At 42.2% G+C, this 12,877-nt stretch overlaps 1 protein-coding gene across 1 annotated transcript; it reads right to left on the bottom strand.

Annotated features, from left to right (window-relative positions):
- Positions 1–6,322: 6,322 nt before the first annotated feature.
- On the bottom strand, positions 6,323–8,450 carry LOC111067025 (importin subunit beta-like). Its single transcript, XM_022356046.2, has 2 exons — positions 6,564–8,450; positions 6,323–6,492 (listed from the first exon to the last, which is right to left on the bottom strand). Coding segments are annotated over exons 1-2 (1,860 nt in total). The 5' UTR covers positions 8,423–8,450; the 3' UTR covers positions 6,323–6,491.
- Positions 8,451–12,877: the final 4,427 nt, after the last annotated feature.

The raw sequence follows: 12,877 nt of genomic DNA, 5'->3' as shown, positions 1-12,877 counted from the left end.
CATATGCCATATGTCAAATAAAAATATTTACAAGCACTCGAAACTTGCATTGAAAACTGATGTAATATTCAGGCATCAGCTAGCGAGGAACTCAAAGAGGAAGAGGCTGATCCGAAATAAAGTCAGGGAAATGTTTCATAGCCTTGGGCGGGTGGTGAGAGAGCCGCCAGAGCCACATCGTCGAAGTGGATGTCTGGCGTCACAGCGAATGGAATTTGGCATAAATTTCTATGGCTCCCATCTACTCGTCTCTCACTCGTACTCGTACTCGTATGCGCACTGTCAACGACGCTCCTTGGGGCATAGACAGTAAAGAAGGTATCCAAGCCAGGAATGGGGTGGGGTGTGGGGCAGGGTATTACCGGTCAGATGGCCGCCCTCCCACACAACGACATCCACATCGACAGTGACAGCGAAAACGAATGCCATTTTTATTATTTCTGTTTTTGCCGCATGCCCCCCTTGGGCTGGAATCAACAGTTTGATTGCTAGACACAGCGCACATACCCACACGCTGATAGATACATTCTCATGGATACATTTGTGCGCTGCTGCCCACAAACTCATCCACATGGAGCGCGTGTGGCAACATTTTAGTTCGTTAGCATCGAAGTTTAATGGTCTACACTTTGGCCACAAATTAAATCAATTCATTTTTGTTGAATGCAACTACACACACACACATACACACAAGTACATTCACGTACATTTATATGGTATATCCCTGAAATAGGAGACAGAGGACTCCCGCTAGTTGGCATGCATTAAATGTATGGTTGAGTGGTGTGGACTGGAGTCCATTTTCGCAATTTCTCTCTGTGTCACAAATATGCTTATGCAGTCAATCAATTATTGATTGAATCAATTGCGGAGCTTTTGTGGCTTACTCAATATCATGTGGAGTCGTTAGGTGAATTTCTTTTCACATAACAAGAAGCAGGGGATAATCACGAACCAACGAAAGCAAAAACATATATTTTGACTGAAACGAAACGAAATTTAATTTTAAAATTCAATTGCAATAACAAATTTAGACAAAAAAAAAATAATAATAATTCCAACTGGTATTTATATCTAACATAATTAATATGGTATCAAATTTCATCCGTTGGTTGGGGTTGCTCTTTCAACCTTTGTTAATTTTTGTCCATTTTCTTGTCTTGAATTTTATCCAAAAAAAAAGGTCAACTTTCGGTGCAGAATTTCAATGGAAAACTTCTTCGAAAAATTGAAAAAGAAAATGTGCCGCAACCTTTTTGTTGCTGTTGTTGCTGCTTCGGCTGCTCATGGAGGCCTAAGAGAAGGACTGACTGACAGACTGGCAGACTGGCAGACTGACTGAATGACAAACAGAGACACAGACAGAGAGGGGCCAGAGAGAGAGAGAGCCGCCCGGCATATTGGATACCAATCCGTTAGTCATGCAAGTGGCGGGGGGGGCAAGTAAGGGAAAAGCAGCAAAGGCAAAAAAAAATGCTAAAAGATAAAGTGCAATCGAACATTTTGTTAATATACTTTATGAGTTTTTACCCTGACGACGACGTGTTGCTGCCTGCCTGCCCCCCCCCCCTTGCCAATTCACCCAAGTAAACAAACAATAGAGAGGGAGAGAGGGAATGGCGTAATGGAATAACTGAATAGAAGAATCAGAATAAACGAACAAAAAAAAAATTCCAAAGTGAGAGAGGAAATCCAAATTTCTTGACTAACTTTTGATGCCCTGAAAAAAAAACCATTCCGTGAATCCTTTAGGCTCAAGGATATTTTAAAAGGACACACAATAAATTTTATAATTTTTTTGTATTGCTCTTTTTACTCTTTTTAGAGATTTTTTAGTTGAAAATCTTGGAATCCAGAAATACACTTTAAAAGAAAATTAAATTACATCAGTTTTAATTTATTTTAAACTAAAATTGTATTAATTTAAAAAATTTTTCTTTATATTGTAGAAATAAATGAATGACAAATTGTTCATATCATTTATCAGCGACAATTGCACTTAATAAACAAACATTCAATATTTATATACATGTATGTAAATTCTCTGTCATCAGCATTGCTCTAGCGTTACTGATTTTTTAACAACTGATTTGTATTGCATATATTGAATATTTTTATATTATTATATTTTTACATGTTATATTACTGATTTTTTGACAAATGATTTATATTACACATATTGAATATTTGTATACATACATACATATATGTACAGACTTCTTTCTACAAATTCATAGCATAGATAAATATATTTGTATGTATAAAACATTCTTTCATGGGCTTTGGCTCAGCTTTTTTCCCACAAAGTTCTTCTTTGGGGCCTTAAGACGCTGCCTGGCTTCAGTAAAGGGCATACAAAATGACATTTTTTTGTGTGTCCTGACTGACAGGCGTCCATATTGATGTGACCCACCTTCCATGTCATTCCCTGAGCCCCTTCTTCCTTTTCCTCTATTTTTTTTCTGTATTATCCCAAGGTTTCATTCTATTTTTCTTTTTTTCTCTTTTTTTTTTTTGCATTTACCTGAGGGCTCTGAGACTTTTTTGGCCCCCCCAGCGATTTGGGTTGCCTCCCAGAGAACGCGAGAGAGAGAGAGATAGAGGCAAGAGGCAAGAAAATAGCAACAAGCGAACCGTTTTCTTTCTCTACAGTTTCTTCTTTTTTTTTTTTTGGGCCATTTTTCTTCTTCTCTCGTTTATATTATTTTTATTTATTTATTTCAGCCCTTCAGCCCTGCCTTCGATTCCATATAAGACCATTTTCTCTACATTTTGCTTCGTTTCGGTTTTGGGTTGGGTTTTGGGGTTTGGGGGTTTGGGGGTTGTGGGTTGAGGTTGGTGGGGTTTTATGTTAATGGCAAAGCAAACCGCAAAAGGTTTTCAGACTTGAGTATGCCTTCTGTTTCCCTGGCTCTGCCACTGCCACTGCTGCCACTGCCGCCTCTCCTGACTCTCTGACTGTGGAAAAATAGGAGAATTTCGCTTTGTTATTTGGGGAATTGAAAGTAAATAACGGATGTCGAGAAAAGGGTTTGCTTGCTCTGTGTCTCTCTCTCGCTCGCTCCAACTTTTCGGGTTATGAAAATACTTTTCCGTCTTCGAAGGCGAGTGCTAATTGGTCATGCGATATGTCCCAGGGGGGTCGTGTGGTAGTCAGGCTCTTTCTAAAAGGTGTACGAGTAAATGGGACTGGGTACTGTGTACTGTGTACTGTGGGGGGTGGTGGTGCCATCATCTCTGCCCATCCATTTCCGTAGAATATGCATAATTTGCTGAAATGCCTTTGGGTTTTTCACTTGCCTGCCCCCGCTCCCTGCTTGCTCCCTGGCTCCCTGTACGAGTACAGCACGAGTCCGTGTCTGTCTGTGCGACTTGCATTTTCGTGTCAATGGATTTTCCTTTTTACCCATTTTCATGCTGCACAAATCAACGGATATTGTGCACTGACAATTTCCGACGACCCCCTTTTTCTGCTCTGTTCTCTGGCGCTGGCTCTGGCAAAATTTTCAAAAACACGCCAGCAAAACTTTTCCATACAAAGTGACGACGGCTTCCGACTCTGGCTCTGGCTCTGCCCGGGCCGGCCCAGCCTTAACCCATTCCTTTCATGCCATGCCATGCCATTCCCATTTCCATCCCATCCCATCCAGAGCGATGTGCCTTCATTCTCTAGAGGAAGGCGTTGAATGTCAAGCATGAATTGTGGGCGTGGCCATGTCATGGGCATGTCGTATCTCTGTTGGCCCGAAGAATGTGGGCCAAAAGCAGCAAGTTGTGTGCATAATGAAGAGTGAAGATGGAAGTTGAGTGGCGTGGCATGGAGATATGCACAAGTGGCAGAGTAGTCGCAGGAGGAAGGTAGAGAGTGGCAGAGTGCCAGGCAAGGGAGACCATGAAACACCGCTAATTGCAATGAAAACACTTGTTGGCCGACTCAGAAAAGGTAAAGCGAATGGGGATATACTATATATATATACAATATATATATATAATTATATTCTATGTGACAAGGAAGGCAAAAAGTTTGCTGGCAGTGCTGGGGAATCGTTAAAGATTCATGGCAAGACTCTGAGAGCTTCCTTCGAGAATAGATGAAAATTTTGGAAAGAATTTGTCTGTCCCATTGCGGATTTATCATTTTCAATCAGACACAAAAACGAGATAATCCCTGGTTATAGCTACAAACGCACACAACACACCACACACACAGAGCAAAAGCTTCTTTAAAATCCGATTTGCGTATCAATCTGCTATCCCATCAGCATTATTCGCTTCAGTTCTCATTGGCATTCAACTGGCATGGCATCTGTGGACTGTGCACTTCAATTTGCATGTTGCACTGCCCGTATCAATAGGAGAGGAGAGGCCAATGGCAGGGGCAGACCGTTGCCGGGGCAAAACCATATAGTTTACTCTTGCCACAGATGCGTTCTAATCTCAATTTAATCAATGGGCTGCACACACACACACACACACACACGAACAGATATTGAGTGGTGGGGGGGAGGTGTAGGGTGTACTGTGGCAGAAGCATTTCAATCGTTCAATCGGTTGACTGACAAATTGAACCCTTTTAATGGTGGCCACAATTAACGCAAGCATTCAATCATCCAATAATGCCGCTGCCCCTTTGATGGGTTTGAAATCGTAGAAATCGTGGGATTTATTGTAGGTACATGTGCTCAGACATAACATATGTACATATGTCTGTCTGTCTGATGCCATTTACTCGTAATCCAATTCCCTGGAACAAACACACACACTGGAGAGAACATAAAAGCACACACAATGCTGCACACTCTGTTCAACGGTGGTGGGGGGGAACAACCAATCGGGGGTATTTATGGCTTAGGCCACTGACAGAATTGCATGCCTAAAAAAATAAAACAAATGTTTGACATTTTTGGAAATAACAGATAATGCACATAAATAAATTAAAAATAGCATAAAACATAAATAAATAAATGAATGAATGCAACAAAATAATAAGACAAATTAATAATATGTACAGAAGTACCCATATTACATGCACATAAAATAAATAAATAATAAAATAAATAAATAATCAAATAATCAATGCAACAAAATAATAAAAAAAATTAATAATATGTGCAGAAGTACCCATATTACATGCACATAAAATAAAACAAAATAATCAAATCAAAAAGTAAAAATTTAATAAATAAATGAGTAACAAATTAATAAAATAATAATAATAATAAAAATATAAAAAAGTAAAAATTAAATAAATAAATGAGCAACAAAATAATAAACAAATTTAATTAGTTCATAAGCAGTAATTATTTGGATTTAAAAATAAAAAATTATTCTCCCAAAATGTATCAAGTAAATTATTCCGAAAATGTCTTTGTGCCTGGTATATATTTTACTTTACTTTAAGTGCTGGAAAGAATTAATAAACAATACATTGCAAAACAAATTATTTTCAAATTCTAAAATATTTCACATGTAAAACTCGTTTCATATTTATTTAACCACTTTGTCAGCATAAAAAATAATATCCAGAGACAAAATGCCATTGCCTCTCCATACGCCAATATTGTCTGACGTATTCGCCATGGCACAGTGTAGAAGGGGCCACAAGAGTATTATTGGCTTCGTCTTGAGCCAAATGGGGGGATGTACATATTATTGAGAAGACGGGCAGGCGCGGAGGCTTTGCGTTTGACGACTTAACAGCTCCCCGGTTGGCAATAAACGAAATTTTAATGCTGGAAAAGTAGCCCGAAAGTAGCTAAAGTAGCCCGAAAGTGGCCGTCGCCGAGGCGCAGTTACAGTTACAGTTCGAAATTAGACTTTCAGATACAATATGATAAGCCTTTCGAGGCAGAGCCCGGCAAAAGATTATTTGTTCTTGGGCACAGGCGGAGGCAGAGGCGGAGGCTTGTGGGAAGGGCAGGATTTTGTGTGCGTAGGAGAGGTCACAAAGGGAATTTTCCATCAGTTGGGGGGGTTTGGTTTGGTTTGGTTCACTGTTCTAGCCACGCAGAGCCGGGCAGAGCAGAGAGTCCTGCAATCGATATGTCCCCTATATGTATGTGTACATTGAGCGTGTATTTGTTTATGTATATGAGCATGTGTATGGCATTAAAAAAATACATACAATAACAGCCATAAAAAGAGAAAAAATAAAAATAAAAGTGTGGAGGGAGTCTACAATGTGCCTCGTAAATGTGGCAAAGAGCAAACAGAACTTGGCGAATTAAATGGAATTCCAAGAGCTACGCTTACATGTCTTTTGTGGACATCGTAATCGTATCATAACAAATATATAAACAGAAATAGTTGAAAGAACTTGAAACAAATTATTTAATGGTGCTTCGATTCTTCGTAAAGGTTTTCCGAACATTTTCCAAACATCGTTTTTATATAAGAATATATATGAAATAATTAAACAAAGATTGTCGGCCTGTTTGCCATGCTCCCACGCAACTCCTGCTCGTCTTTATGGATAGAAATGTAAGTAAGTTTCTGCAAAGTAAATAAAAGATAAGGAAAGATGTTTGGTAATGCATCGAATTGGGTAAAAACCATCTGCTTACCAGTGATCGTGCTCAGTGATTTTGTCGACCTCCTGCTGGACCCATTCGCAGAAAAATTTAATGCTAGGATTGGTGGACAGCTTGCCCTTGGCCAGAAAGCGTGTGATGGCCACCGTTTCGAACAGTGTGCCGAGACGTGGCCCAAAGCTAGTGCACAGATCGCCCATGAAACCAACAGCGACGATCATTAGCGGGTCGCTCATGTCACTATCCTGGGCAAGGCGATTGATGAAGCCAGCTATGTGCGGCAAATGGGGCTCCAATAGGCCCGTCTGACGGAGGCTTTTCAGTCCGCGCAGGATGCCAGTGTATCCCAGGAGCACATTATTGCGCAACTCGACGATGTACTGGTCGTTGTCCGTGTTGGTGCGATCCCTTTGGAGACTGGTGGCACCACGCATTATGTCCAGCACCATGTTCAAATATTTCAGGAAGCGCCTACCCAATTCTGCGGCCATCAGACCGATGACCGCGAGCATCAACGGCTTCAGGCCGCGGCAGAGTGAGATGTCGCCCACACCGGCGATCAGCACCGGCAAGATCTCGTCACAGTGGTGCACCATCTGCCATTGGAGGACGCGGCAAAGAAGGGAGGTGATGCCGACGCTGGCACAGCATACACGATACTCCACGCGATCCTTCAGGCCAGCGATCAGGAAGTGCTTGAAGATCGGCATATACTTGGCGAACCCAACGCCCAATAGATCCACCACTGTGGACACGACAAGCAAGGCCTGCTCCTGCACTTTTGTCGATTTGCCAGCACTCAATTGAAGAACGATGAACATGGCGTTCATAATGCGATCGGATATCTGGGGAGCATCCACCTTCTGTATCTTCTGCAGCAAGCTGTGCAAGGTGGCGCACAGCAGGGCCTGCAGATGCACATTGCCGGTCTGGATGGCCTGGTTCAGACGATCGAAGATCACAATGATGGTGCGCTGCACCACCGCATAGCAGTTGGGGGACGAATCGCGAATCATATATATCAAAGCCTCGTAGACAGCGGCGCACAGATTGGCCTGGGAAATATCAGACCGATCGCTGGCCCCCAGCAGTCGGGTGGTGACGAGCTCAAAGTACGGCTCCAGCAACTGATTGTGCAGGGTCACAATCTTCAGCAAACACAGCAGGGCGGCCACGCAGATATCTTTGTCCTTGGAGACCGTGGCCTCGCCGACCACCTTCATGATGGCGTTACGCTCCACCTTCTTCTGGAAGACGGCCTTGGTGAACTGCAGCGAGTTGAATAGTGCAGTGGCGGCGGCCAGGCGGACATGTTTGCACGGCTCGACGCCGCGCATGCCGCGGACGATGGCCGAGAGCATCTGCTTCAACTGACTCTCCGTCAGGCTGCCCTGTGCGCCCTGGCAAATGTAGCCAATGGCCTCCAGGGCAGACTCGCGCAGCAATTCGCTCGATCCCTCGCCGACCGCATTCTTCAGCAGGGTCTGGATGAGAGTTCCCCAGCGCTTAAGGGGCAGCTCAATGACTGCCAGCAGTGCCACGCATTGGGCGGCATAAGATGGCCGCGTGTTCTCCGTGCCCAACGTGGCAAGGAGGTTATGTTTGATCAACTCACGGTTCTCGTTGGGGAACTGCTGCCATATCTCGAGTTTCTGCTGCCTGGCACGCGCATCCTTGCCGATCAGTTTTTTCTTCATCTGCAGTCCAGCGGCCGTACGAGCCACGGAGCTGTTCTTAGTGTCGACCAAGACCACGGACAGGCCCGTGAAATACTCCGACATATTGCCGGCGGCTGCCTCTTCCAAGTAGTTTTTGGCAAACAAAAGATCGTCTTTGTCTGTGGAGTTCGTCTGCTCCAAGACCGAAACCAGTTGCATTATTTTCGATGTCATAATTAACAATTTCCACTTAAGCTTTTGTCCTTTTTCTGCTGCACAAACACGTGTCACTCGGCTCGGAGAATGGCGGAAAAACGAATTGGATTATCGCTTCCGAATTGGTTATCGAAGCGTGGGACGACCAGCGTTGCTTCGGTGCGCTTAGCAGCACAAATTGTTCGCGTATCAGAATAAATTGTGCGCTTAACAGGACCAAAGAAAATGTAACAAAAATTAAATTTTTGTTTGAAAATTTAAATTGCAAAATTAATTGAAAACCACTGCCCGCCTTGCAATTCGGCATTTAAATCGTTGAGAGGTTAAAAGCTGTGGAAGTGGGATTGAAAAAACATAGCTGACATGTCGATATTACCATCGATGTTTTTTATAAGTTAGGTTAGGGCGTAGTATTCAGATCCGCTCTAAAAACGTGCCAAGCGAGCGTGACCAGAGTGACCAGCGGTGTGCAGTGCTTTGCCTACGGCTACACTGCTCGGACAGCTGTTCTCCTTTGTTTACTTTGTGAAAAGTTAATAAAAGTTTAGAATATGAAATGTATGGGCAGGAAGAATGTATGTGGCAGCGGAGAAGAAGGTGCGCCCTTCATTGCGTTCGTATCAAATTCCACAGTAACTTTCTCTGCTCGGCCAGTGCCAAAATACATCGCAAAATTTACAACCGCTTCGTTGCTTCATCTCGCATTGGAATACGAGCCAAATATCTCGAAGATACGCTCAACCGAAAGTGATGATTGGGGCCAGGGACTAAGCACGTTCCAATTGTATCGCGTTCAAGTTCACGCATGAGTCAGTTATACCTGAAGTTATAGTACCCATTAATTACAGTACGTTCCTTATTTTAGATTTGTATGGAATGGGTTTTCCAGGCATGGCGTCATCAACATGATCGTACGGGCTATATCTGTGCTAGTTTATTTTCATTAAGTTAATTCATTTGTAAATATTTTCCTTAAACTTTTTGCCAGGCTGTTGGTTGGCTTGTTTATTTACCGATTTTCCAACCCACTCCTTTTCTCTCTCCTCTCTCTCTCGCTGCGTATTGACCAAACCTCTTGCCAAGCAACATTTTCCGTGGCAGAATGGTGGCAGTGGTAGAAGTGGGCGGGCGGAGGCTTCCTTTTGAATAAGCCAACCAACGCTCAATTTCATTTATTTTGTTGTCATTCAGTGGCACAGTGGGAGACCTTCATCTGGGACTGGCACTGTCACAGGCAATACGTTAGAGAACGAGATTTTCATTCACTGCAAATGCTGTAAAAATGATATAATAATTGCCTGTTGGACAAGTATCCCAGCGGGCGAAACAAAAGCATCTGCCACAGTCACCCAACAATCACAGGACGCTGGACGGGACGATATTTTGCCATTTATAATACTCACAGAACGCCCTCTGTGGACTATGGCAACTATGGACTTGGGACAAAGGGTCGTCTTTGGTTTTGGATCATAGCATAGAATATTGTATTTGCTGAATTATAATTTATGAAATTCCGTGCGCTTTAGTTCGATAATAATTCGCTCAACAATTTGACGCCCTGTGGCCCACTGTCTGTTTGGTTTGTTTGTGTCCTGTGAGAGAGTTTTGTCCTGTAGCGACAGGCTGCTCGCCTTCTCTGTGCTGCCAATTGTTGTGTTCCTGTGTGTCAAATGTATTTGCATGCCACGAACGAACCGCGTGGCGCCCAGTATTGGCCTTTGGCTTTTTCCCTCCAGCTGTTCGAGCTGTGGGCAAATTGCAATTGATGAATAAACGATGAGCTCCGTCATTAATTGCATCCCCTGTGGGCTGCCCTGGGTACACGGGCAGGAGGTGTGTTTGGAATTAACACACATTAAGTGCAGTCTAAGGTGGGATCCATGGTGCTACCACCGCATGTGCGAGCATATGCTAGGGAATGCACTTTTTCGGACTCTGATTTATGCAAGTTGGCCCGCGCCAATCCACGCCAAGCCACGCCAAGCGGTAATTGCGGTCTCTGGTCTGCGTTTGTTCCTTGGATGACGTCAAGCCAAGATGAGAGGCCCCCCAAACAATGACGACAGAATTTATCGCATTTAATTTGCATGCAAATTTGTGCAGGGAACTGCGCTTTTGCCTTTTGCCACCACCATTGAGATAAGTTTGCGGCAGCGGCAGCGACGGCGGCGGCGGTGTATTTTTTCTCTGTCCAAATTACCCCCGGTTGAAGAATTGCTGCAAATGAAAGAGGAGAAAATTAAAAAAAACAAACACGCTACGGGGCTGCAGCGAAAGCAGGAATACCCTTATCTATGCACTCGTTTACTGACATTTCAGCGAAGTCTGATGCAATATTTCCATGTGACTTTATTTCGAATGCTGTGCATTGAAAATGGTTTTGATTTTAACTGAAATTTATAATAATAATTTATACAATAATTTATAATATAATAATTTAAATAATTATTTGTTTAATTATTTATAATTGATTTAAATTTATTTATTATTTAATTATTTATTATTTATTTAAATTTTTTTATTATTTATTTATTTAATTATTTTTTTTATTTAAAAATATTTGCACGGTAAGGGATTTCTTACGTTATTAAAAGTTAAAAAAAAAGTACAAGACAGAATTAGATGGAAATTTGTTTTTATTGATTTTTAATTTGATGGTTTTCCATGCATAGCCCCCATATGTAAATAGAATAAATAGAACGCATGTTTTAAAAGTGGATCACAAAGGATCGCTGAACATTTATTTAAAATAAAATTATTCCGGTTGAGTTTCAAAGTAATTCCTGCATTAAAAAATAAGCGGAGAACTAGTAGGACTATCTATAGGTAAACGTATATTATTTTAACTTGAAAACCTCATGGTCAAGCGTACATGCCCAATGCAAAGTGAACAGCTGTACAGTAGCCATTATAAATGACAAACTAACCAGTGGCATTTATTAGGAAATTCTTCAAGAACAGCTTGGACTTGGTCTTTGTCTCTGTCTCCGTCGCTGTCTGTCTTTCCCGAGACTTTAGCTTCCAGTTCTGCTGCTGCTTGGACTTGTTGGTTATGTTGCCGACAGTTTTGTGGGTGTAATGGGTGGATAAGGAGCAGGCACAAAGTGCTATTTATTTGCTACTTCATTATGGCTGGCCCAAGGTGGGTGGCCCAAGGACGGAGTATGTCCGCGTACTTCTCGGGGTTAACTTCAGGCAGGCTGGCGCAGGGCCTGGTGGAACTCTTAACTGGCAGCTGTAAAATTAATTTGAAATGTTGCGGACAACTGAAGAACCCCTGCGGAAGGAGCTTGGCTGGAAGGCAGCTGAGGGAGCTGCCTCTGTTCGTACTCGTTGTGTCTGTTTTTGTGGCAAGCGAGTATTTTGCATTAAGTATTTAAAAGAACATTTTTAAGTAGATTCCGAACGTTTCAGCCTTCAGCTGAGGATGGAGAGCAAGATGGAGAGGGGGGCGATGTGGGTGAAGAGTGTCTATAAAATGCACAAAGCAGCTTAAGCATCGATAAATATTCAAGTGCCAAAAATGTAATCCAAATGAATGAGAAAATTGTAGCGCAAAATATGTATGGGGTTTCCAGAGAATTTCGTACGAATATTTTGTCTTCCTTTTGGTGCTCGGCTCTTGAGAGATGTTTTCTGAGAAGTGCCAAGAGATTATCATAAAGTACACATACACACACACACACACACACATATCGAATGTGCCTTTTGCTTTAAGATTTCTTTCGAGTCTCGGCGAATTATTTTAGCATCAAATTTATTTCTAAATCATTTTATTTTATTTTATTTTTGCCATACATCAACCAGTTCAATCATTTATTTATATCTTAACAGAGTTCTCAGGATTTTCGGCATTTTCCTGACACATTTAAGTGACATTCTGCTCGTATTTCATCAACGGTCGAAACTTTATTCCCTTTGAAGTTGCTTCAATCTTGATTTAGCCCATTGCAAAGTTTATTTCATCGCAGCCTGCCACGAAGTTTGATTTAATCAGTGCTGGTGGTACAAGGAAAAAGGGGTGCAAATTTTCAGCCTGTGGCTAAGACAACTTTTTATTAAATATTTTCTGAAAAAATAATGCGTTTTTTTTTTTGCTGTTGTTGGTTGTTGGGCAAACTTGGTTTTTTAATTAGCGCAAGAAAAGTGAAAGGCGTCGACTAATTAACAGGTTGGCAGGATAATGAACAGTGTGAGAGAGGGCGACAGAGGGACAGGACAGGTACGGAACAGGACTCTTTGTCTTTGGTATACTTAATAAGTTGCGCATACGCCATGTGGTGTGCCGAAAACTGGGAAATATTAATAAATATATTGTTGGCAGCTGAGCGAGAAAATGGAAAGCGCTTACACACACACACACAAACACATACACACACGAGAGGGCTTAGGTATCCTTCTGGCCCTGTTGCTGTTGCTTTGTTCCAATAGCAGGACAAGCAGCAGCAGGACCAGCAGCAAAAGAGCAGGAGA

Source organism: Drosophila obscura, unplaced genomic scaffold, assembly GCF_018151105.1.
Source record: "Drosophila obscura isolate BZ-5 IFL unplaced genomic scaffold, ASM1815110v1 contig_73, whole genome shotgun sequence".
In the NCBI taxonomy this organism is placed as follows: Eukaryota; Metazoa; Arthropoda; class Insecta; order Diptera; family Drosophilidae; genus Drosophila; species Drosophila obscura.
The sequence above is the reverse complement of the archived record's forward strand: the minus strand, read 5'-3'. Positions and strand labels throughout refer to the sequence as shown.